Raw genomic sequence first — 26,571 nt, 5'->3', positions numbered from 1 at the left:
CTATATGTAAATTTTATGTATCTCTAGCCATTTCAGTCTGTACTTTAATTCTGAGTTAACTAAACAACAAAGCATCTCTTATTGTGCCAGTTACTGTGGAATAAAACACAGTTGCTAGTGTCAGGAATGCACATTTTCTTACTCTTCTGACCTTGAACTACCAGTAGTGTACCAGATCTACCACTTCTCATTCAAAAGGATGCAGGACGTATAGTGGGAACAGCTCTGGCAGGAGACCTTTTCACTGTTAACCAATTTGCTGCATGACTTTGGACAGAAAAAACTAACATTTATTAATGATCTGATATGTGCCAGGTGCATTCAGAGTACTGGGATATTATTGCTCTTTTCCATATTGGGAGACTGAGGTTCAGAGAGATTAAATGATTTGTTTAAAGTCATATACCTTGTAAATGTTTGGGCCAGGATTAGAACCCAGGTCTTTTTCCAGGTCTTTTTTATACTAAAGCTCATGTGCTTTTTTAAAAAAAATAAATTTATGTATTTATTTATTATTTATGTATTTTTGGCTGCATTGGGTCTTCGTTGCTGCGTGCGGGCTTTCTCTAGTTGCGGTGAGCGGGGGCTACTCTTTGTTGTGGTGCACGGGCTCCTCATTGCGGTGACTTCTCTTGTTGCAGAGCATGGGCTCTAGGCATGTGGGCTTCAGTAGTTGTGGCACGTGGGCTCAGTAGTTGTGGTGTGCGGGCTCTAGAGCGCAGGCTCAGTAGTCGTGGCGCACGGGCTTAGTTGCTCTACAGCATGTGGGATCTTCCCGGGCCAGGGCTCGAACCCGTGTCCCCTCCATTGGCAGGCGGATGCTTAACCACTGCACCACCAGGGAAGTCCCTCATGTGCTTTTCATTTTACTGTCAGATGAACAAAATCACTTAGCGTTTCCTGGGGTTTTTTTTTTTTTTTTATGTCCAGTGAAGGATGGATATAGGATTAGGTGGTTGCAAAAGGCAGTTTCAACTCTAAACTTCTGTTGTTCTGTAAGTTGAATGTTTTACCCTGATCATGGAATATAATTGAATGAAGAGGTATTTTAATGAAATATAGTAATCTCAAACATAGAGCAGAGTAAGAGAAAAAGAGTAATTAATAGAATTTGTAGATTCTTAAGGTTCCTGAATAGGGGACTTTTTGGTCATCAGGTTTAGTTGATAAATGGTCTCAGAAAAGAGGCAGGTTCCCAACTTTGGGACCTAACCATAAGTGACAAAGAAAGCATGATAATTTTGTGAAGGTGTCTATGCATGCACAAGTGTGTGTTTGATGTTTTTTTTCTTTTTTTTAACTTAATGAAGTAGTCCTCCTTTAGATTTGGCCTTGAAAAAGTAAAAGTGATTTCCTTTTTTTAAAAAATTTTTCTCTTTTCTACGTTATCAGAGGTTAAATTAGATCAGTGCAAACTCAGGAATTTATATTAGATGCAGCTGTAGTCTTTTGGCAGTGCATGGAATGGCAGACAGGTTCTTTTATGACACCACTGATTATTACTTTTAGTATTAAAGTTTAGGAAAGTAATTGCAGACATAAATGATTATCTAATGCTACAAAGATAGTTAAGGCAGAATTAGGAACAGATCTGAGATATTCCGGCTTTAGACCAATGCTCTTCCCAGAGTAGATATACTTCTTACTCACTTTGGTGAGTGAGTTCTATTTATGCTGTTCTGTGGAGGAGAGGGAAAAGTCCTGCAGAGCTGAGCCATCAGTTGTTTCAGTGTTTATTCTTTAGTAAAATAAAATGATCTTTCTTAGCTTTCACTTCAGGTAAAGACATAGCTAAATGGGAAGAGTGATCTCCTATCTCCTTACTGTTATTCACATAACTTTACATATGTCTTATAAAGCAAAAAACTTTGTGCTTTATTGTGAGATGACTTAAGGAAGCAAAAGTGATTAAATATCTTTAACTGGTATTTCTTCCATGATGACATGGTGTGGTGCAATTGCATTTCGTCTGAGAATGGAACAGTGGATTTTAAAAGATCCATACTTTTCCTTTTAAAGAAAACAGAGTGATCACTCTAGCACATGGGTATATCATTCTTACTTCCCAGGGGGCATGTTTAATTGCTGTTGAGCTGTGAAGCTCTGTATTGACATTACTTTTTGTCAGCCATTTTAGATTTAAGGGCTCAGGGGAAGGCTTGGATCACCCCAAAATCCCATTAGTCTGAAATCAGATTTGTAAGCCATACCCCCTGCATCTTGAAATCCTCCTGCTCTTTGTAGGGCCCTGACTATAATTTTTAATATGCTAACACAATTACGGGCTATTAGCTAGGAAGATTAATACTCTTAACAGGTTGCTTAATTTATTTATCAAGGTCAGCTTAATTCTTAGCTTACGAGAATTAGTCCTTACATGCTTATCTCAGGTATTCTTTAAAAAGAAGAGTTGAGTGTTTATCATAAATAGCTTAACCTTTACTCTAAGGATCAAAATTAAAATTAGCATTGTTATGTCAGGATGATGCCTGATGGTGTAATGGTCATGTTGACTAACATAACCTGTCTATCCCTGACATTCTCGTAGAAACTTAAGAAACAATGAAATTTCATGGGCCATAGAAGATGCTAGTGAAGCCTTTGCTGGACTCACAAGTCTCACTAAATTGTATGTACTTACGATATTTATGTATGTCTATGAAGGTGTATTTTAAAGAACCAATTGTAAATGTGATTGGATTGTGTCTATTTGCTGTGGCTAGAAAGTCTGAGCCTTTCTGGTTCACCCACTAAAGGAAGAAGCTTTGTTGTTTATTAAGGTTTTTGTTTTTTGGTTTGTTTTTCATTTTGTTTTTTTGTGGTGGGGCACTTTCTGAAAGAACATTCCTAATGTCACTTAAAGAGAAGTTATTTATGGAACTAGAATTTTGATTTAAGTAAAAGAAATGCACTGAAACCAGAATTGAACCATGATCTGTTTAATCATGTGAGATTTACGGGTAATTTAGCAAGAGCGGATTCTCTCAAGTAAGAGCTTAGGTCTTCTCCCATAAGAATGTTTCCCAGGCTTCACACGTGTCTGAGTTTCTTTGACTGGATGATCTTTTGCTGAGAAGGGAGAAACTGGGAATGTAATCCAGTTTATTATATGAAAACTACAGGTGTATCTGTGGTCAGGATGGTTGTTTACAGATACCTAACTGAGCGCTGACATCTTAATAGACACATTTATTCTGTGCTTCACACTGGTTAATAATAAAGGTTCACGACTTTCTTAAAAATGCATGTTAAGCTTATTTTCACTCCTTATAGGTAAATGTTTATTTTAATGAATTTAATTTTGTTTAGTGGAGAGCTTTATTAGAAAGGTCTGTTTGTATTTCAGAATCTTACAAGGAAATCAGATTAAGTCAATTACAAAGAAAGCATTCATTGGTCTTGAATCCCTTGAGCATCTGTAAGTATTTTTCAGCCACTTTGCTCAGTATATAAATAATCTTTGCTCTTAGCAGAGGTTTTCATGACCATTTAAAGTGTTTATATAACTTAATTGTAGAAACGGTGACTGGTAATGTTTCATTTCTCTTCATTTCAGAGATTTGAACAACAATGCTATAATGTCTATCCAAGAAAATGCTTTTTCCCAGACTCGCTTGAAAGAACTGTACGTAACTTAAGTCTTTTTTTGTCACTAATTAGATCATTATCCACGCTTGTGCTTAAAGTGTGATGAATGTGACCCAGATGTTTCCCAAAGCACACAATTCAGGCAGGAAAAAAGAAAGTGTTAACATTCAGTTATTTTAGTGGCTGGATGTAATTTAAAAATAACTCAACATTGAAAAGTCCAGAGTGTGCGGCTCCAGGACCTTCTGTTGTTTTCCTGTGTTGCTGATGCATGTAGTTAAAGAGACCTTAGCCACGCTGCTTATGCTTTATGTTTACCCTACTGTTCCTTTTTTATTCCCCTCTTCCTTTTTGGACTATTGGAGACATGTGTTCTCTTGGGGTGAGTTACAATTAAGGTATTATGTAATGTTTGGAGGTGATCTAGCACTTTCAGTATAATGGTCACAGAGGATGTCTCTAATCTGTTCAAACTACTAAAATGTTCCCAAACTGTTGAATAGTTATGATAGAAAAATACATATCATTTTAACGTTTTTTCATTCATGATTTTTAAAAAATTGTTCTTATTTCCCAGGGGGGATTTCCCAGGGGTGGGGTGGTTAGTTGGGCGTTGCTCTTAATTTTAAACTCTGGTGATTCAGATACTGAGCCACTGGTAAGAATCAACGGGCTATATCAACTTATCTTGCCTTGCCTGAAGGCTACTCAAAGGGAGGTCTGTGGACCAGAGCTGATTCATGATGAGAGAAGGATAGAAATTCAGAACAAGCTTTTTAGAAACTTATAGAACAATTTGACCTTACTGTGACACTTCTGTTGAATTTTATAAAAGTATTGATCTATAACAGATTGGGAATTTAAAAAACTGGTCCTTCTCCACATATAGTTTGAGATGCACTGGAAGTATGTGAGTTCAAATTGCCTAGGTTTAGATTCTTGCCCCATTCTTTACAACTGTGTGTTTAGCCTAAGACTCAGTTTCCCTTCTCAATATGGGAAGAGCACTGCCCTCAGGCTTATGTGAGGATAAAATGAGATAATTTGTTTATGGAAGAAATGTTTATTGTCATCTGCTATGTAAGGTACTGTTCTAAATGCTAAAAACGCAGTAGTGAACAAGACAAAGTCTCTGTCCTCGTAGCATATTACAATAAATTCTATAAGGAAGTTAAATAATAAACCAGTAGGTATATAATATCTCATCAGATAATAAATGTTCTGAAGAAAAAGCTGGGTCAGAGGTGTACAGAGTGACAGGGATTGCTATTTTTAAGTAGTGAGCGAAGGCTTTTCTGAAGATAACAGCCTTTGAGCCAGGCCCTTAGTGAGATGAAATGGCAAACCATTTTATACTGGGCGAAGGGCGTTCCAGGCACAGGGAAGAGCAAGTGAAAAGGCCCTGAGGAAGGAGCTTGCTTTTTGTGCTTGAAGAATAGCAGAGACACTGGTGCGGCTGGAAGACAAGAGCAAGGGGAAGAATGGTAGGAGATGAGGTCAGAGACATAAGCAGGCCTGATCATGTAGGGCCTAATAGGCCATGAGGAGTTAGGACTTTTTTCCCCCTAAATGCATTAGAAAGCTTTTGAGGGTTTTGAGAAGATGCTCCACACAGCACCTGGCATATAGTAAAAGGTGAATAACTAAGATAATAAAAGTTAAAATGTTATGGAGATCATCTTTTGTTATTTTCTGCCAGATTTTTTTAAAAAATAAGTTTATTTATTTATTTTTGGCTGCATTGGGTCTTCATTGCTGCACACAGGCTTTTCTCTAGTTGCGTCGAGCGGGGGCTACTCTTCGTTGCGGTGCGCGGGCTTCTCATTGCAGTGGCTTCTCTTGTTGTGGAGCACGGGCTCTAGGCATGCAGGCTTCAGTAGTTGTGGCACGCGGGCTCAGTAGTTGTGGCTCGCGGGCTCTAGAGTGCAGGCTCAGTAGTCGTGGCGCACAGGCTTAGTTGCTCCGCGGCATGTGGAATCTTCCTGGACCAGGGCTCGAACCTGTGTCCCCTGCATTGGCAGGCGGATTCTTAACCACTGCGCCACCAGGAAAGTCGTCTGCCAGATTTTTAAAGTGGCTTGATTATATATATATATATATTTTTTTGTCTTTTGAGATATTTTGAGTTATTTCTCCTAAGGCTTACTTTAACTTGAAAAGGCACAACTTACTGCATATCAGTATTACCTATTACCTTTTTTCGGTTGTGATAATCTGAGGGCCAGCAAGAAAGTTTTAACTCTTGTTAAGAGAAATCAGTTTAAAATATAATTTTTATAGTAGGTGAAAGCAAATATCGTAGTTTCATTCTTCAGAGAGTCATTTGGTGATTTTTGGAGTTGGTTTGAACAAGCTGCTAATTCAGGAACTCTAATGCATCTTATTTACTGAGAAGTTTTAGTTGCTCTTGGTTACTTTAAATTTAAGTCATATTTATAATACGGAATTTCACATCAACATTTATTAAAGTATCTCTTAATACTTTTTGGTATCCTTCGCAGTGCTTTGCATAAATATTGGAGGGAGGTGGGAGAGTCAAATATGAATTAAAAATTGTTTTGCATTAAAATTATGTAATCATGGTAGAAAATTAGATAGTTAAACCAAGAGGGAGAGAAAGACCCCAAATCCCCAGTACTCAAAAGACAACCACTGTTGATATTTGATATATATCTATCCATATACTTGCGGAGAAAATGCAGGATATACTCCATTAGGTACAGCAGAGTTCATTAGCATGTGAAGGGTGGAAAGATGCAAAAGAAACAGAAGTGAAGGGAACTAAGTGAATCTTGTGGTATCTGTGGCCAGACACTATGCTAAATGCTTTATTTAAAAAAATTTTTGAGGTAGGTGTTCTTAATCCCATTTTCCAGGAATAGAAACTGAGATTTTGGAGGCATTCAGTATCTTGCCTAAGGTAAGTAGTGGAATTAGGAATTAGTAAGTACATGTCTCATGAGGCAACTTATATTACACCTGAGAAAGCATAAGTTAGGGCTTCCCTGGTGGTGCAGTGGTTGAGAATCCGCCTGCCAATGCAGGGGACATGGGTTCGAGCCCTGGTCCGGGAAGAGCCCACATGCCACGGAGCAACTAAGCCCGTGCCACAACTACTGAAGCCCGCATGCCTAGAGGCCGTACTCTGCAAGAAGAGAAGCCACCACAATGAGAAGCCCGCGCACCACAACGAAGAGTAGCCCCCGCTCGCCGCAACTAGAGAAAACCCACGCGCGGCAACAAAGACCCAACGCAGCCAAAAATAAATAAATTAAATAAATAAATTAAAAAAAGAAAGCATAAGTTAGACCATATCATTCCTCTGTTCTTAACCTTCCAGTGTCTTCCCAGCACACTTAGGAAAAAAACAACTCAGGTTCTTTCCTTAGTTTATAAAGCGCTTGCATGGCCTGGTCCTTCTTGCCCATCTCTCTGACCTCATTCCCGTCACTGTCCCCTCGCTTTCTGTGCTCTGGCTTCAGTGGCCTCCTTGCTTTTCCTGGAGCACACTGAGCATCTCCCTCAAGGTCTTTGTGCATAGTTTCCTCCGTCTGTGACACTCTTACCTCAGATCTTCATGTGATTTGCTCTCTCGATTCTTTCAGGTCTTTGCCCAAATGCCATCTCTTCAAAGAATCTTTCCCTGACTGCTTTATCTAAACTGGTAGCTGCTGTCTCTATGTCTCTGCCCAGCTTTGTTTTTCTTGATAGGACTTAACTTTCTGACACTATACTTTGCATTTCTTTGTTTATTACTTGGCTCTAAATACATAAGCTTTGTGAGAGCTGTAGTGCGACAGCCTAGAACAGTGCCTGGCATATAGTAGACTCAGATATTTCTCGGTGAATGAATGCATATAACATAAGAATTCTGAAATGCAAAAGGTAACTTTTGGCCTGCTTAATTAAAATTGCCCTTGATAAAGTATGGCTTTTGGGGTACCCTTAAAGACTGTTTGAAACTTCTTTGGAATCAGATCTTAGGTATTTTTATACCAAACTTTAAAATTACTTGAGGATTTTGGTGATGCATGCAAAGCAGGTTATAATGTTGTCAGAATCACTTGCTTTCCCTACTTCCAAGTGGATGAGACATTTAAGGGTCATTAAAATAAAACACTGACTTTTCACGTATATTTTATAGGCCTATTATAACCACAAACCATTTTTCAGTGGTTCTTAGTTTAGGTTGCAGTACACATTGCCACAGGGCTGAAATGTTTTTAGTCTTGATGAAATAATTTGAAAATAATTATATCCTCTCCACAACAAAGATGTCTCTATGTCCCAATATATATAGTAAGCTCTTCCCCAAATTTCTCTGGGAAAAATTTTAAACGTCAGAAGTTTAAAGGACAGTACAATGAACATCCATATGCCATTTACCTGGATTCATCAATTGTTAACTCTTTGCTAAATGTGTTACCTGTTTCTCTCCCTCCCTCCTTCCTTCTTTCCCTTTCTCTCTCCTTCTGTCTCTCTCCCTCTTTCCACACACACTCATATACATATATACATACACTTATTATTTTGCTTAACCAGTCGAAAGTAAGCTACAGACATCATGACACTTCACTTCTAAAATATCTCAGCATGTATTTCCTATGCAGGGTTATTTTCTTATATAACCACAGCACTATTATCACACCCAATGAAATTAACATTGATAAAATAATATTATCTAATATGCAGTCCATACTCAGATTTCCCTAATGTCCAAAAATGTTCTTTGTGTATATATATTTTCTTAATGAAGGATCACGCTTTACATTTGGTTGTAATGACTCTTTAGTCTCCTTTAATCTAAAATAAATCCCTTACCCTTATTCCCCCCACCCCTTTTATTAGTGTCTTTCATGACACTGTCATATTTGAGGAAACAAGGCTGACAGTCTAAATTTGTTTTTTCGTGATTAGATCCAGGTTAAACATTTTTTTGGCAAGAAAAATGCTTAGGTGTGTAGTAAGCTTTTTTTTTTTTTCTCTTAATTTATTTATTTTTGGCTGTGTTGGGTCTTTGTTGCTGCGCGTGGGCTTTCTCTAGTTGCAGGGAGCAGGGGCTACTCTTCGTTGCGGTGCGCGGGCTTCTCATTGCAGTGGCTTCTCTTGTTGCGGAGCACAGGCTCTAGGTGTGTGGGCTTCAGTAGTTGTGGCACATGGGCTTAGTTGCTCTGCGGCATGTGGGATCTTCCCAGACCAGGGCTCGAACCCGTGTCCCCTGCATTGGCTGGCGGATTCTTAACCACTGCACCACCAGGGACGTCCCGTGTAGTAAGCTTTTAATGCTGGAGAAACTTGGAATGAAAAGTAAAGGGCACTTCTTTTCCTCTTTGTTTCTGCAGAATTCTGAACACAAGCAGTTTGCTCTGTGACTGCCATTTGAAGTGGTTGCTTCGGTGGCTGGTTGATAATAACTTTCAACATTCTGTGAATGTAAGCTGTGCACACCCTGAATGGCTAGCAGGGCAAAGCATCTTGAATGTGGATCTGAAAGATTTTGTCTGTGGTTTGTACTTTTGTTTTAATATTTTGTATATTACGCACTTACTATCATAACAACAGAATTTTAAAAAATTTTAAATAGAATGCTTTCCCACTAGCATATCTATTTCCATTTCTTTAGATTCTTCTCTAACATTTTTGTATTATAATTGTAGCTTAAATTTTGTGTTCTTCGACTTAATATATCATAAGCAGTTTTTTTCCTCTGTGTGTTCTTAAATGATCATCTAAAATACTGTCAGTATAATAGCATCTTTATGAATGTAGGCCTTTCCCTTTTAGGGAGATTATTAACCTTAGAATAAATATCTAGTAGTAAGATTCCTGAATCAAAAAGTGTGAGTATTTTTTCATGAATTCATTCAAAAGCATGATTTTATATTTAGTAGATCTTGAAAAGTGCTACCAGGTGTTTTCAAACAGATAGCACTAGTTTATGTTGTCACCAGCAATGTATGAATGTACCAGTTTCATTTGGTTTCTATTTTTGATGCATTTTCCTAAGACAGAAGGAGCAGGGTTTGGGAGTTTTTTGGAGGGGAAGGGAGACAGAGACAAGTTGTCATAGACAAGTTGTCTTGATTCTAGCACTTAATTATAATTTCAAGTATACATCTATATTGTTTTGTCTCAATTTGGAAATTTTTCTTTTACATTGACATTTCCTTTAAAGTAACTAATTCTTAGCTTTACACAGTGGAACTTTTAGATTAGTGTATCTGTGTTGCATATCACTAGTAACTCTGATCATTTAGATACCTGTATATTGCCAGATGTATTTCCACAGTCTACTTAAAGATGCTTAGGACATTTGGAAGTTCAGGCACATAAAATACTTAAGTTGTTTTTACAAATTTTAAGGAAGAAAACAAAGAACCTAGTAATGATTAAATTCTGCTTACATTGCCATGAATGCCCTTCTGACTTTACTTAGTTTTAAACGTAAGCATACACCATCCACTTTATCTTCTTTTTTTAGTTATCACTTTTATGGCACAGTGAAATGTTACCCAGTGAAGACATTGGTTAAGAATTCATATACCTGCTTCTCTGAATCAGTCCAATAATATATTATTATTTATGAATCTATAGTTTATTAGCCAGTCCTAAGCCAGTCTTCATTTGGACATTTGACATGTTTGGAATTTTTCACTATTTTAGGTGAAAGTTATGCACAAAGTACTTTCAAATAGTATGTTTTATTAATAGGAATACCTATTTTTATATATGTTATATATACACACAAACACACACATACACATACACACAAGGGGTAATAGAATTAGAGCTTGTTTTAAAATTCTAATTTAGGTTTCTCCTTTTCTCGGTAACTGGTAATACTTAAGAACGGTAAGGGATGGTAGAAAGAGTGCTAAGCCCTGAAGTCTGAAGACCTGGGTTCCAGTCCAGGCTTGGCTGCGGACTTACATATCTTAGAGAAAGTCATTTGACCCTTCTGGGCATCATTTTCCTCATCTTAAAACAAGGAAATTGGATTCTAGCTCTATAGTCCCTTTCAACCTTAACATGACATTTTGTAAACATAACATGCAATTTTACATTATTTGTTTTAAAATTGAATCTATAGAAGCAAAAATAAATAACTGACTTGGCTCCTGCCCCATTTTTTTCTCCTTAGATGATTTTCTCAAGCCGCAGATAAGAACCCATCCCGAAACCACAGTTGCTCTAAGAAGCATGAACGTGACTCTGACATGCAGTGCAGTGAGCAGCAGTGATTCACCCATGTCTGCTGTGTGGCGCAAAGACAGTGAAATCTTGTATGATGCTGATATTGAGAATTTTGTTCGTTATCAGCAACAAGCTGGAGAAGCTCTGGAATACACTAGTGTCTTACATCTTTTCAATGTAAATTTCACAGATGAAGGAAAATATCAGTGTATTATTACTAATCACTTTGGTTCTAACTATTCTCATAAAGCCAAACTGACTGTGAATGGTAAGAAATTATGCTCCCTGATAGTTTTGTGGTTAGAAGGATTTTTCATGTTTAATTTTTGAATCTTTGACCAAGAAAATTAGGATAAACCTGACATTGCGGGGGGAGTTCTTACTATTTTTGTCTTTAGGGTTATGACAGTATACAGACTGGATTGCTAATTTACCCACTTACTGTCCCTAATCAGTCTTTGACTGAGGGGTAAAGGTGAATTCTGTGGCTCTAGGAGATGGGCTACTTTCATTTTTATCTATGCTTTTGAAAAAAAAATTTTTTTAATTCTCCATTTTCTTTCCAGAACCATAATTCTGTTCTAAAAACTATGAAATTTATTCCTGACATTGTTCACAGGCCGTCCAATAACTGGGAGTATTGAGAACATTTCTGGGTCCAGTGATCATGGTCATTGTCTAAATGTAGTCACACAAAACCATTTTTGAAAGCAATGCTCTTTTTCATTGTGGCTGTGAAAGAAAAACACAAAACAGCTTGATTGATCTATCGCCTGTTAGGCTGAATAACTACAACGCTTCAGGCTTTGTGCAACCAAAAGATGTACATATGTCTTGCTCCTGGGTTGTTTCATGAGATGTTTGAAGGCATAAATTTTTTTTATCATGCAGTTTCCTTGACAGCTTTGTAGATGTTTGTTTGGGAAGCACCATTTAGTCTCTTAAGTAAGGGAGTCATAGTAAATATTAAGTTCTAAAATATATGTTCAAAAAGGTTTGTGGCTTCTGCTTTTTCTGTCCCTATCAAGGAGATCAGGTAGATTTGCCACGCATTCTAGAAGAGTTAGTCATCACTGTACTCCATGCTCTGAGGTTCTGGGAGAAAAGATGGCCTCTAAAGTAGTATTTATTGTCAATGCAGGGAGCATGTCTTCTCAAAGAAATGGAGCATTACAACAGTTGGTATTTTGCCTAATAGAGTCTCCCTTGTATGTATGTATGAGTGTATGTATATATATATATTTCCCCCCCCACCCACCCACTTTCTCTTGGTGATCTTTTTTGGAACAGAGATGCCATCTTTTCTGAAAACTCCAATGGATCTAACTATTCGCACTGGTGCCATGGCCAGATTAGAATGTGCTGCAGAGGGGCACCCTGCACCTCAGATTTCCTGGCAGAAAGATGGTGGTACTGACTTTCCTGCGGCTCGAGAGAGACGCATGCATGTCATGCCTGAGGATGATGTCTTCTTCATTGCAAATGTGAAAATAGAAGACATGGGGATCTATAGCTGCATGGCACAGAACATAGCAGGCGGCCTCTCAGCAAATGCTTCATTAATCGTGTTAGGTATGTTTATTGCTCCGTGGGTCCCTGCTTTTGTGGGAGTCTTTTTATTACGGATTGACTCTTGGTCTTAATGGCAAGAAGAATCTATGTTTGAGATTTTAGTTGGGATTCTTATATCTTTTGTTTCCTTGTTCTGCCAATTTATGCAGGGTTATGTCAGCCTAGGATATTAGTGGATCAGTTAACTGAAATCTGGGGAAATTCTGAGGGCAGAATTAGAGATTTTTATCCCATGAATTGAAAATTCAAATCCCTTTATCCTGTTATATTTCCCTCTGTAAGTCTTCTACTTCATGTATATGTTTTTTCTACTATTCAATAGTGCGTTTGCACTTTTATACTGCCTCACATACTGCTTCACAGAGAACTTGAGACAATGTAACTTTCCCCCATAGTTCATTTTTTTAAAAAAAATTATAAGATGAAAAAAATGATCTGTCTTCTGGTTAGATTTCCTGTTTTCCTTCCAGTGTGCTCCTGTTAATCCTATCCTCTGGTAAAATGTCTTCTCCCCATAGATCTCCCCTGACAAGCCAGTTTGTTTTCTTACGAGAACACTTTTCTTTTCTTTTTAAATTGGGGTATAGTTGTTTTACAGTGTTGTGTTAGTTTCTGCTGTACAGCGAAGTGAAGTAGAGTTCCCTGTGCTATACAGCAGGTTCTCATTAGTTATCTATTTTATACATATTAGTGTATATATGTCAATCCCGGTCTCCCAATTCATCCCACCCCCCCACCCCCTTCCCCCTTTGGCATCCATACATTTGGAGAACACTTTTCTTCATGGGACTCAAATTCAAGGCAAATTCTCTTTTCCTCTAGATGTTAAGGTTTTTAAAAATGTGTTGGTTTGTGTAATTACTTGTGTAATCAGAAAAATAAGTTTATTGTTTAAAAAATTTAAGATATGTAGAAAATTAGAAAAAAAGAGGGAAAGTCACTCAGACACTGTTAAAGATTTTGACATATTCTGGACTTTTTAAACACTCATCTTGGGACTTCCTTGGTGGTCCAGTGCTAAAGAATCCGCCTTACAATGCAGGGGATGTAGGTTCAATCCCTGGTCAGGGAACTAAGAGCCCACGTGCCTCAGGGCAACTAAGCCCGCGCACCACAACTACTGAGCTCGCGCCTCAACTAGAGAGCCTGCCTGCCGCAAACTGCAGAGCCCACGTGCTCTGGAACCCACGTGCCACAACTACAGAGCCCGCGCACCCTGGAGCCCGTGCACCACAACTAGAGAAGAGAAAACCCACATGCCACAACTAGAGAGAAGCCCACACGCGTGCTGCAAGGAAAGATCCCGCATGCCTCAATGAAGATCCCGCATGCCGCAACTAAGACCCAACACAGCCAAAAATAAATTAAGTAAATAATAAATCTTTAAAAAACCCCACAAAACTCATCTTGGGACTTCCCTGGCAGACCAGTGGTTAAGACTTCGCCTTCCGGGACTTCCCTGGTGGCGCAGTGGTTAAGAATCCACCTGCCAATGCAGAGAACATGGGTTCGAGCCCTGGTCCGGGAAGATCCCACATGCTGCAGAGCAACTAAGCCTGCGTGCCACAACTACTGAGCCTGCGCTCTAGAGCCCGCGAGCCACAACTACTGAAGCCTGTGCACCTAGAGCCCGTGCTCTGCAGCAAGAAGCCACCGCAATGAGAAGCCCACGCACCACAACAAAGAGTAGCCCCTGCTCACTGCAACTAGAGAAAGCCTGCATGCAACAATGAAGACCCAGTGCAGCCAAAAATAAATAAATAAATAACTAAATCTAAAGAATTAAAAAGATCAATGAAAGAAATACTTATAAACAAAACAAAAGCTTCGCCTTCCAATGCAGGGGGTGCGGGTTCGATCCCTGGTCGGGGATCTAAGATCCCACATGCCTCACGGCCAAAAAACCAAAACATAAAACAGAAGCAATATTGTAACGAACTCAATAAAGACTTTAAAAATGGTCCACATCCAAAAAAAAAAAAAAATCTAAAAAAAATCTAATAAAATAAAACACTCATCTTTATGTGGTTATGTATACCTACTTTTTTCCACTTAATATTGTATCACAGGGCTACCTTGTCATTGTCTTCATGAATATCATGTGGCTGTGGTATAATTTACTTACTCATTTTTCTGCTAGATTTTTTCCCTTTACCTTTAAAAATTAGAACTAATTTTGTAATAAACATTTTTGTGTATAAATCTTTGAATTCTTTGCTTAGGATAGCTTGCTCAAGATGGAATTCCTGAGATGAGATTTAGATTTTTTGAGGCTTTTGCTTTTCTGAAACATTAACTTCTAACCCTCCCATGAGCATATGAAAGTGCTTATTTCATCATAACCTAATTAGTCTAATTCAATTAGGAATAAAACTGCCTAATATTTTTTAATGCATCTTTCTGTTAGAGACACCCTCATTTATTAGACCTCTGGAGGACAAGACAGTAACCCGAGGTGAAACTGCAGTATTACAGTGCATAGCTGGAGGCAGTCCTGCCCCTCGCCTCAACTGGACCAAAGATGATGGACCACTGCTGGTGACAGAACGGCACTTCTTTGCTGCAGCCAACCAGCTTCTCATCATTGTAGATGCTGGGCTAGAAGATGCTGGGAAATATACCTGCATTATGTCCAACACCCTTGGGACAGAACGTGGTCACATTTACCTAAATGTGATTTCAACCCCCAATTGTGACTCTTCCCAGAGTAGCATTGGGCATGAAGACGATGGGTGGACCACAGTTGGCATTGTCATCATTGTTGTGGTCTGCTGTGTTGTGGGTACCTCTTTGATCTGGGTCATTGTTATTTACCACATGAGAAGGAAAAATGAAGACTATAGTATCACGAACACAGGTGAGTGGTACCCGGTTGACCCTTGTGGCTTATACCTGAGTCAGGAATGTAGTGTAGGATTTGTTGTTAAATATAAAAAACTAAGGAGCTTTGATAATTTATGTGTGATAGAAGGAAGAGTTTTTCTGTTAAAATGTCCTACTTCCTTGATGTATTGGAACCCCTCTAGTGAATAAGTTTAAGAATTTGTAGACAGTCCCCCAAAACTTTGTTCTTATAAACAGTTGCAGGTGCACCTTCTTTCTTTAATACCTAAGGCTCATTTCCATTGTAATTTTCCTTTGCGGAACAGTGGAATCCTTATGACAGAGATCAGTCTTTCACACCTGTCCCTCACGCTGAAATCCTGTAAGAGAAGAGGTGCAGCCAGATAGATTGCTAAAGTGTGTCTATGGATAAGATTTCGGACTTTAGGGTTTTTTTCTTTTGGTAATACTTTTAAAATCAAGCTTGCGGGAGAATTCTAGTGAGAAATAATTTTCAGAGGAAATTCTAGGAGTTGTTGAGTTCCTAGGTACATAATATTTTCCTGGCCATTAGTACCAAAGTAGAATACATTTGCAAGATAGTCTTCTGAGTTTTGGCTTAAATTGCCTAACTTTATTTGAGAGTTACATATGTCTCTTTTACAGACGAGCTCAATCTGCCTGCAGACATTCCCAGCTACTTGTCTTCCCAAGGAACACTGTCTGAGCCACAGGAAGGCTACAGCAACTCTGAGGCAGGCAGTCATCAGCAACTTATGCCTCCTGCCAATGGATATTTACACAAAGGCGCTGATGGTAATGACTTTTTATTATGTATGCTTACAATTTCAGCCTACCCTGTTTAGTTTTTTTTTAAGTGTATAGTTTTCCCCGGTAATCTGAAGCAATATTTTAAAGTAAGCTACTCAATGAAAACATTTGCCCCATGCAAAATAGGATGAAAATTGACTAAAGTCTTTTTTTTTTTGAATTTTATTTTATTTATATTTTTATACAGCAGGTTCTTATTAGTCATCAATTTCATACACATCAGTGTATACATGTCAATCCCAATCTCCCAATGCATCACACCACCACCACCGCCCACCGCCGCTTTCCACCCTTGGTGTCCATACATTTGTTCTCTACATCTGTGTCTCAATTTCTGCCCTGCAAACCGGTTCATCTGTACCATTTTTCTGGGTTCCACATACATGCGTTAATATACGATATTTGTTTTTCTCTTTCTGACTTACTTCACTCTATATGACAGTCTCTAGATCCATCCGCGTCTCAACAAATGACCCAATTTCGTTCCTTTTTGTGGCTGAGTAATATTCCATTGTATATATGTACCACATCTTCTTTATCCATTCGTCTGTCGATGGGCATTTAGGTTGCTTCCATGACCTGGCTATTGTAGATAGTGCTGCAGTGAACGTTGGGGTGCATGTGTCTTTTTGAATTATGGTTTTCTCTGTGTATATGCCCAGTAGTGGGATTGCTGGATCATATGGTAATTCTATTTTAGTTTTTTAAGGAACCTCCATACTGTTCTCCATAGTGGCTGTATCAATTTACAGTCCCACCAACAGTGCAAGAGGTTTCCCTTTTCTCCACACCCTCTCCAGCATTTGTTGTTTGTAGATTTTCTGATGATGCCCATTCTAACTGGTGTGAGGTGATATCTCATTTTAGTTTTGATTTGCATTTCTCTAATAATTAGTGATGTTGAGCAGCTTTTCATGTGCTTCTTGACCACCTGTATGTCTTCTTTGGAGAAATGTCTATTTAGGTCTTCTGCCCATTTTTGGATTGGGTTGTTTGTTTTTTTAATATTGAGCTACATGAGCTGTTTATGTATTTTGGAGATTAAGCCTTTGTCCGTTGATTCGTTTGCAAATATTTTCTCCCATTCTGAGGGTTGTCTTTTCGTCTTGTTTATGGTTTCCTTTGCTGTGCAAAAGCTTTGAAGTTTCGTTAGGTCCCATTTGTTTATTTTTGTTTTTATTTGCATTACTCTAGGAGGTGGATCAAAAAATTTCTTGCTGTGATTTATGTCAAAGAGTGTTCTGCCGATGTTTTCCTCTAAGAGTTTTATAGTGTCTGGTCTTACATTTAGGTCTCTAATCCATTTTGAGTTTATTTTTTTGTATGGTGTTAGGGAGTGTTCTAATTTCATTCTTTTACATGTAGCTGTCCAGTTTTCCCAGCACCACTTATTGAAGAGACTGTCTTTTCTCCATTATATATCCTTGCCTCCATTGTCGTAGATTAGCTGACCATAGGTGCGTGGGTTTATCTCTGGGCTTTCTATCCTGTTCCATTGATCTGTGTTTCTGTTTTTGTGCCAGTACCATATTGTCTTGATTACTGTAGCTTTGTAGTATAGTTTGAAGTCAGGGAGTCTGATTCCTCCAGCTCCACTTTTTTCCTTCAAGACTGATTTGGCTATTCGGGGTCTTTTGTGTCTCCATACAAATTTTAAGATTTTTTGTTCTAGTTCTGTAAAAAATGCCATTGGTAATTTGATAGGGACTGCATTGAATCTGTAGATTGCTTTGGGTAGTATAGTCATTTTCACAATATTGATTCTTCCAATCCAAGAACATGGTATTATCTCCCCATCTGTTGGTATCATCTTTAATTTCTTTCATCAGTGTCTTATAGTTTTCTGCATACAGGTCTTTTGTCTCCCTACGTAGGTTTATTCCTAGGTATTTTATTCTTTTTGTTGCAATGGTAAATGGGAGTGTTTCCTTAATTTCTCTTTCAGATTTTCCATCATTAGTATATAGGAATGCAAGAGATTTCTGTGCATTAATTTTGTATCCTGCAACTTTACCAAATTCATTGATTAGCTCTAGTAGTTTTCTGGTGGCATCTTTAGGATTCTCTATGTATAGTGTCATGTCATCTGCAAACAGTGACAGTTTTACTTCTTCTTTTCCAATTTGTATTCCTTTTATTTCTTTTTCTTCTCTGATTGCCGTGGCTAAGACTTCCAAAACTATGCTGAATAATAGTGGTGAGAGTGGACATCCTTGTCTTGTTCCTGATCTTAGAGGAAATGCTTTCAGTTTTTCACCATTGAGAATGATGTTTGCTGTGGGTTTGTTGTATATGGCCTTTATTATGTTGAGGTAGGTTCCCTCTATGCCCACTTTCTGGAGAGTTTTTATCATAAATGGGTGTTGAATTTTGTCAAAAGCTTTTTCTGCATCTATTGAGATGATCATATGATTTTCTTCTTCAATTTGTTAATATGGTGTATCACACTGACTGACATGCATATACTGAAGAATCCTTGCATCCCTGAGGTAAATCCCACTTGATCATGGTGTATGATCCTTTTAATGTGTTGTTGGATTCTGTTTCCTAGTATTTTGTTGAGGATTTTTGCATCTATATTCATCAGTGATATTGGTCTGTAATTTTCTTTATTTGGAGTATCTTTGTCTGGTTTTGGTATCAGGGTGATGGTGGCCTCATAGAATGAGTTTGGGAGTTTTCCTTACTCTGCAATTTTTTGGAAGAGTTTGAGAAGGATGGGTGTTAACTCTTCTCTAAATGTTTGATAGAATTCACCTCTGAAGCCATCTGGTCCTGGACTTTTGTTTGTTGGAAGGTTTTTAATCACAGTTTCAATTTCATTACTTGTGATTGGTCTGTTCATATTTTCTGTTTCTACCTGGGTCAGTCTTGGAAGGTTACACCTTTCTAAGAATTTGTCCATTTCTTCCAGGTTGTCCATTTCATTGGCATAGAGTTGCTTATTGTAGTCTCTTAGGATGCTTTGTGTTTCTGCATTGTCTGTTGTAACTTCTCCTTTTTCATTTTTCATTTTGTTGATTTGAGTCCTCTTCTGCTTTTTCTTGATGTGTCTGGCTAATGGTTTATCAATTTTGTTTATCTTCTCAAAGAACCAGCTTTTAGTTTTATTGACATTGCTATTGTTTTTTTGTTTCTATTTCATTTATTTCTGCTCTGAGCTTTATGATTTCTTTCCTTCTGCTACTTTGGGTTTTGTTTGTTCTTCTTTCTCTAGTTCCTTTAGGTGTAAGTTTAGATTGTTTATTTGAGATTTTTCTTATTTCTTGAGGTAGGCTTGTATAGCTATAAACTTCCCTCTTAGAACTGCTTTTGCTGCATCCCATAGGTTTTTAAAAAAAATTATTTATTTATTTATATTTTTGGCTGCGTTGGGTCTTCGTTTCTGTGCGAGGGCTTTCTCTAGTTGCGGCGAGCGGGGCCACTCTTCATCGCGGTGCGTGGGCCTCTCACCGTCGCGGCCTCTCTTGTTGCGGAGCACAGGCTCCAGACGCGCAGGCTCAGTAGTTGTGGCTCATGGGCCCAGTTGCTCCGTGGCATGTTGGGATCTTCCAAGACCAGGGCTTGAACCCGTGTCCCCTGCATTGGCAGGCAGATTCTCAACCACTGCACCACCAGGGAAGCCCCATCCCATAGGTTTTGGATCGTCGTGTTTTCATTGTCATTTGTCTGTAGGTATTTTTTGATTTCCTCTTTGATTTCTTCAGTGATCTCTTGGTAATTTAGTAACGTATTGTTTAGCCTCCATGTGTTTGTGTTTTTTACGTTTTTTTCCCCCTGTAATTGATTTCTAATCTCATAGCGTTGTGGTCAGAAAAGATGCTTGATATGATTTCAATTTTCTTAAATTTACTGAGGCTTGATTTGTGACCCAAGATATGATCTACCCTGGAGAATGTTCCGTGCTGACTTGAGAAGAAAGTGTAATCTGTTGTTCTTGGATGGAATGTCCTATAAATATCAATTAAATCTATCTAGTCTGTTGTGTCATTTAAAGCTGCCGTTTCCTTATTAATTTTCTGTTTGGATGATCTGTCCATTGGTGTAAGTGAGGTGTTAAAGTCCCCCCCTATTATTGTGTTACTGTCGATTTCCTCTTTTATAGCTGTTAGCAGTTGCCTTATGTATTGAGGTGCTCCTATGTTGGGTGCATATGTATTTATAATTTTTATATCTTCTTGGATTGATCCCTTGACAATTATGTAGTGTCCTTCCTTGCCTCTTGTAACATTCTTTATTTTAAAGTCTGTTTTGTCTGATATGAGAATTGCTACTCCAGCTTTCTTTTGATTTCCATTTGCATGGAATATCTTTTTCCATCCCCTCACTTTCAGTCTGTATGTGTCCCTAGGTCTGAAGTGGGTCTCTTGTAGACAGCATATATATGGGTCTTGTTTTTGTATCCATTCAGCAAGCCTGTGTCTTTTAGTTGGAGCATTTAATCCATTCACGTTTAAGGTAATTATCGATATGTATGTTACTGTGACCATTTTCTTAATTGTTTTGGGTTTGTTTTTGTAGGTCCTTTTCTTCTCTTGTGTTTCGTACTTAGAGAAGTTCCTTTAGCATTTGTTGTAGGGCTGGTTTGGTGGTGCTGAATTTTCTTAGATTTTACTTGTCTGTAAAGCTTTTGATTTCTCCCGCAAATCTGAATGAGATCCTTGCCGGGTAGAGTAATCTTGGTTGTAGGTTCTTCCCTTTCATCACTTTAAGTATATCATGCCACTGCCTTCTGACTTGTACAGTTTCTGCTGAGAAATCAGCTGTTAACCTTATGGGAGTTCCCTTATATGTTATTTGTCATTTTTCCCTTGCTGCTTTCAATAATTTTTCTCTGTCTTTAATTTTTGTCAATTTGATTATTATGTGTCTCGGTGTGTTTCTCCTTGGGTTTGTCCTGTATGGGACTCTCTGCACTTCCTGGATTTGGGTGGCCATTTCCTTTCCCATGTTAGGGAAGTTTTCGACTATAATCTCTTCAGATATTTTCTCGGGTCCTTTCTCTCTCTCTTCTCCTTCTGGGACCCCTATAATGCAAATATGGCTGCATTTAATGTTATCCCAGAGGTCTCTTAGGCTGTCTTCATTTCTTTTCATTCTTTTTCCTTTATTCTGTTCCGCAGCAGTGAAATCCACCATTCTGTCTTCCAGGTCACTTATCCGTTCTTCTGTCTCAGTTATTCTGCTATTGAGTCCTTCTAGTGTAGTTTTCATTTCAGTTATTGTATTGTTCATCTCTGTTTGTTTGTTCTTTAATTCTTCTGGGTCTTTGTTAAACATTTCTTGCATCTTCTGGATCTTTGCCTCCATTCTTTTTCCAAGGTCCTGGATCATCTTTACTATCATTATTCTGAATTCTTTTTCTGGAAGGTTGCCTATCTCCACTTCATTTAGTTGTTTTTCTGGGGTTTTATCTTGTTCCTTGATCTGGTACATAGCCCTCTGCCTTTTCATCTTGTCTGTCTTTCTGTGAATGTGGTTTTTTGTTCCACAGGCTGCAGGATTGTAGTTCTTCTTGATTCTGCTGTCTGCCCTCTGGTGGATGCGGCTATCTAAGAGGCTTGTGCAAGTTTCCTGATGGGAGGGACTGATGGTGGGTAGAGCTGGCTGTTGCTCTGGTGGGCAGAGCTCAGTAAAACTTTAATCCGCTTGAGTGTTGAGGGGCTGGGTTCCCGCCCTGTTGGTTGTTTGGCCTGAGGCGACCCAACACTGGAACCTGCAGGCTCTTTGGTGGGGCTAATGGCGGACTCTGGGAGGGGTCACGCCAAGGAGTGCTTCCCAGAACTTTTGCTGCCAGTGTCCTTATCCCTTGGTGAGCCACAGCTGCCCCCCGCCTCTGCAGGAGACCCTCCAACACTAGAAGGTAGGTCTGGTTCAGTCTCCCTGGAGTCACTGCTCCTTCTCCTGCGTCCCGATGCGCACAGTACTTTGTGTGTGCCCTTCAAGAGTGGAGTCTCTGTTTCCCCCAGTCCTGTCAAGAGTCCTGCAGTTAAATCCTGCTAGCCCTCAAAGTCTGATTCTCTAGGAATTCCTCCTCCTGTTGCTGGACCCCCAGGTTCGGAAGCCTGACGTGGGGCTCAGAACCTTCACTCCAGTGGGTGGACTTCTGTGGTATAAGTGTTCTCCATTTTGTGAGTCACCCACCCAGCAGTTATGGGATTTGATTTTATTGTGATTGCGCCCCTCCTACTGTCTCATTGTGGCTTCTCCTTTGTCTTTGGATGTGGAGTATCTTTTTTGGTGAGTTCCAGTGTCTTCCTGTCGATGATTGTTCAACAGTTAGTTGTGATTCTGGTGTTCTCACAAGAGGGAGTGAGATCACGTCCTTGTACTCTGCCATCTTGGTTCAGGCTCTAAAGTCTTAACAGAGGAGAAAATCTTCTGACAGAAAGGAGTAACACATCCTTAAACATGGGATTGGAGAATACAGCAGGGGCTCCCAAACCAAAGTATTGTTATGGGAAGGAGATGCTCTAGAAACTTTTTTCAGGTGTCTTTTATCCTTTTCAGGCATGAGCACCCTTCAGACCATATCCAGGGGAGGTTGTATCTCCTGCTGACAGGTAGACATTCACCAAAGTTTAAAGGGCATTGATGATTCTCAGCTTATATTGGAGAACATCAGAGAGATATAAAATAGTTAAGTGAACCTGACTTCTCAACACTACTTTTCCCAAATCCACTCTTCCCATAGGGAGTGACAGAACACAGGGAAGTGAATTAAGGGGTAGAATTGGGTTTGACTCCCAGTTCCTCTTTCCAGCCATGTGGTCACCAACAAGTTACTTAAAATCTGAGCTTTAATTTCCTCATTTTAAAAATAAAGAAACAATATTTTATAAAGCATTTCTCTCACGATTCTTAAATATTCTTTCCACAAATCTGTGTAGTACTTTAAGTACTATACACATGGAAGCTCTATTCCATTATTTTGGCTTTCCATGGAAAGGGGGGTATTTCTAGCTTTTTTTTTTTTTTTCTTTTTGGCCATACTGTGCGGCTTGTGAGATCTTAGTTCCCCGGCCAGGATGGCCTCTAGGCACGCAGGCTTCATTAGTTGTGGCACGCGGGCTCAGTAGTTGTGGCACATGAGCTCTAGAGCACAGGCTCAGTAGTTGTGGCGCACGGGCTTAGTTGCTCCGCAGCATGTGCGATCTTCCTGGACCAGGGCTCGAACTCGTGTCCCCTGCATTGGCAGGCAGATTCTAAACCACTGCGCCACCAGGGAAGTCCCCCTCTAGCTTTTTAAAGAATACTTAAAAGCCTCTACTTTTTGAAATTTGTAGGAAATAACACTGCTTTCTGGATTAAACTTAATTACTTCCTGTTCTTTTCCAGTTCTAACATTCTGTTGCTTGAACATGAATAAGTAACTCTCTATTTCTCACTTTCCTCTTTTTTTATCATTCAGTTTTCAAAGCACATAATTGTCCAGGGAGCTCATTATTAAACTTTTACTTCTGCCAGACACACACTTGTCAGGCAGGACTCTTGACCGTCAGAGGCTTTCTCTAGGGGTCCTTTTAGCAACTAGTGTTGCTTAACCTCTTGACTTAACGAAAGTTATGTGGGCTTTTGTGAAATAAAATCATCAAAACTCCTTGTTCTCTGCTTTAGTTTGCTTAAGCCAAACATGTGTCTTGTAGCACGGTGCCAGCCTTATCTTGGCTCCCTTGATTTGAGCATGACGTTATCCAGGCTGGACAAAGGTGGCTTAATGTACTACTCAAGAGCATGGGTGCTGGAGCCAGAGGGCCTGAGTTTAAATTGCAGCTCTTCACTCAGGCAGTATATCTTTGGGCAAGTTACCTGACCTCTCTGTGTTGTGGATACTCTGTCTGTAATATAGGGATAATAATAATACTTCCCTCTTAGTGATGTTATAAGGATTAAATTAGTTAGTTCACAGAAAGACCTTGAAACTTCATCCTGTTTATAATGCAAGTTTTGAACAAATGCCAGATATGATGACAACTGTTAGAGAAAACTGATAGTTGGCAAAACTGATTCCTTAACTGAAGGATGTTTGGGTTCTTTCCCATGTTGTCATTAGGTGGCACTGGCACCCGGGTTATCTGCTCAGATTGTTATGACAATGCTAACATCTACTCCCGGACCCGAGAATACTGTCCGTACACCTATATTGCTGAAGAGGATGTTCTAGATCAGACACTGTCCAGCCTTATGGTCCAGATGCCCAAAGAGACTTATTTGGCGCATCTTCCCCAAGATGCCACCACCCTGGAGAGCCTGGTATCATCAGCAGATAGAGAGATGTCTGCCTTTCCCACCAACCATGAGAGGATAAATGAGAAGAAACTTTCCTCCACACAGAAGAGCAGTGGTAAAGGGCACAGTGTTTTTTGTTATTTTGGTTTGTTTTCACTTTCACCTACTTTATTTTTCCTTCTGTCATATAGGTAGCACTCTCATTTGACAGAAGCAAACAAGTTGGTATAATGGAGTAATTAGCTACCATTAATTGGTATAAACTAGAGCCAGAGATTTTTAGAGATTAGATTTAGAAAGAAGTCTGGATCTGTAGGATGAAAACAGCTTTTGTGGGAGTAACAAGATCTTACTTCTAAAGATTCAGAAGCCATGTAGAAAAAGTTTCTATAAAGAAGTTTCATATAGGCACTACTTCTTTCTTCCATGTTTATTTAAATAATGGAGACTTGAAATGCTAAGGATATAATGATTTGGGCATAATTTGATGAAGATTTTCACTGAGAAGATTTAAAAATGTTTTATTTGGTTGCTGTTCTATCAGGTAAGTGTTGGATGTCAGTATCACTTGGCAGGTATTTGCTTTCATCTGTGAAGTATTACAGTCAGCGCCATAAGTGGGAAAGCAGTTTGGGGATAGTAGTCCAGGAAAAGAAACACATGTTATATTGTGCCGACGAGGCATTTGAAACAACCCAGTCAATAAAGCAAAGCAAAACAAAACAAAACTCTTTCTAGACCATGAAGGCACTACTGAGCATGTCTTCCTGTCCATCCAGGCTTTTTATCCACTGTCACCCTCCTGTCAGCCTGAAATGAAAGAGCACTGGAAATAGGGTGGGGCTTTGCACCGCAGGTTTACAGTGGAAGACATTGTATAGTCGTGCTTCCAGGGATGGTTCTGGCTGGAGTGAATGAAATGACATGGACTTTTAAGATGTGCTCTGTTGTTCTTAGTTAAGAGACCACCTCTAAAGTTTTCTAAAGAGGGTACAGGTCAGAGAAAAATATCCTGTTATTGAAGTTAGTCTCTTGTCTTTAAAATTCTGTGTCCATGAAAGAAAGGCGCCAACACTAAATCCATTTCCCTGTGTCCTAGAAGAGATATACACACACAAAATAAGTAGAACTAAAAATGCAGTATCTTTCCCCAACTTTAGGGATGTCTTAATTGTTAATCTGGTCTGTAAGTGAGGAAATGAGCAAATGAGAGTGCTTTGGTGCATTGCTTGTTCCTTAGCTAGGGTGCTCTAGCTCCTTGCTACTCAAAGAGTGGTCTATCAGCATCAGCATTACCTAGGAGCTTGTTAGAAATGCAGAGCATGGGTCCCACCCCAGACCTAGTGAACCAGAGTCTATATTTTAACACAGTCTCCAGGTTATTTGTATGCATATTAAAGCTTGAGAAACCCTGCTCTAGCTTACTTTGCACATGGGTTTTATTTTTATTTCTGAGTGTTTGTTTCTAGAATGTTTGGCTAGCTTTTTCCAAAATACATCCCCATGAAGTTAATATAACTTTCAGTAAATGTTCTCTGGGGAAAGAGCCCACCACTGCAGTAAATAATAATGATAAATGCATATTTTTGAAACCAAAGTACAGATAACCTGATTTAAAATACCAGCTTTTGGTTATTATTTTGTTGTTAGAGTTATTGGCTTGGTAGGAGCTGGAGGGGAATGGTTGTTTATTTTTAAAATGATTTTTTAAAAATAAATTTATTTATTGTATCTATTTTATTTTTGGCTGTGTTGGGTCTTTGTTGCTGCTCGCAGGCTTTCTCTAGTTGCGGCGAGCAGGGGCTACTCTTCATTGTGGTGCGCCGGCTTCTCATTGCGGTGGCTTCTCTCGTTGCGGAGCACAGGCTCTAGGCACACGGGCTTTGGTAGTTGTGGCACGTGGGCTCAGTAGTTATGGCTCGTGGACTCTAGAGCGCAGGCTCAGTAGTTGTGGCGCACGGGCTTAGTTGCTCCGTGGCATGTGGGATCTTCCTGGACCAGGGCTCAAACATTGCATTGGCAGGCAGATTCTTAACCACTGCGCCACCAGGGAAGCCCAAGATGATTTTTTTTAAGATAGGCATTTAATTGTTATTTAAAGATACAGTGACTGCACTGAATCAATAATTTTTGCCTGTGTATTGTGCAACTTTCATTACTATATGGATACTAATTCTCTTTTAGTCTGTTTCCATGTGTCTAAAGAGTTTTAAGTTTTATAGCAGTAGAAACACCAGTAATAGGTGAAAGTAGATGACACATAGCATGGTTTCAGTAATTAATTGGTAAAGTTGTTGAGTAGAAGGGTTTGAAAGACCATGGTTCCAGTTTTTG

The 26,571-nt window shown here is 39.1% G+C and overlaps 1 protein-coding gene across 3 annotated transcripts in view; it reads left to right on the top strand.

The window, feature by feature from the left end:
- LRIG2 (leucine rich repeats and immunoglobulin like domains 2) overlaps positions 1 to 25,972 on the top strand; it is an 89,053-nt gene extending 63,081 nt beyond the window's left edge. For all 3 annotated transcript variants that reach the window (XM_082379744.1, XM_082379743.1, XM_082379745.1), the window contains 9 exons: positions 2,549 to 2,629; positions 3,347 to 3,418; positions 3,557 to 3,625; positions 8,931 to 9,094; positions 10,730 to 11,050; positions 12,073 to 12,354; positions 14,762 to 15,211; positions 15,844 to 15,993; positions 24,062 to 25,972. In XM_082379744.1, the coding sequence (XP_082235870.1) occupies positions 2,549 to 2,629; positions 3,347 to 3,418; positions 3,557 to 3,625; positions 8,931 to 9,094; positions 10,730 to 11,050; positions 12,073 to 12,354; positions 14,762 to 15,211; positions 15,844 to 15,993; positions 24,062 to 24,432 (1,960 nt within the window). In that variant the 3' untranslated portion in view covers positions 24,433 to 25,972. The remainder of the gene's footprint in view (positions 1 to 2,548; positions 2,630 to 3,346; positions 3,419 to 3,556; positions 3,626 to 8,930; positions 9,095 to 10,729; positions 11,051 to 12,072; positions 12,355 to 14,761; positions 15,212 to 15,843; positions 15,994 to 24,061) is intronic.
- Positions 25,973 to 26,571: the final 599 nt, after the last annotated feature.

The sequence above is a fragment of the Balaenoptera borealis genome, assembly GCF_965194805.1.
Source record: "Balaenoptera borealis genome assembly, chromosome: 1".
NCBI classification, from domain to species: domain Eukaryota; kingdom Metazoa; phylum Chordata; class Mammalia; order Artiodactyla; family Balaenopteridae; genus Balaenoptera; species Balaenoptera borealis.
The sequence above is the reverse complement of the archived record's forward strand: the minus strand, read 5'-3'. Positions and strand labels throughout refer to the sequence as shown.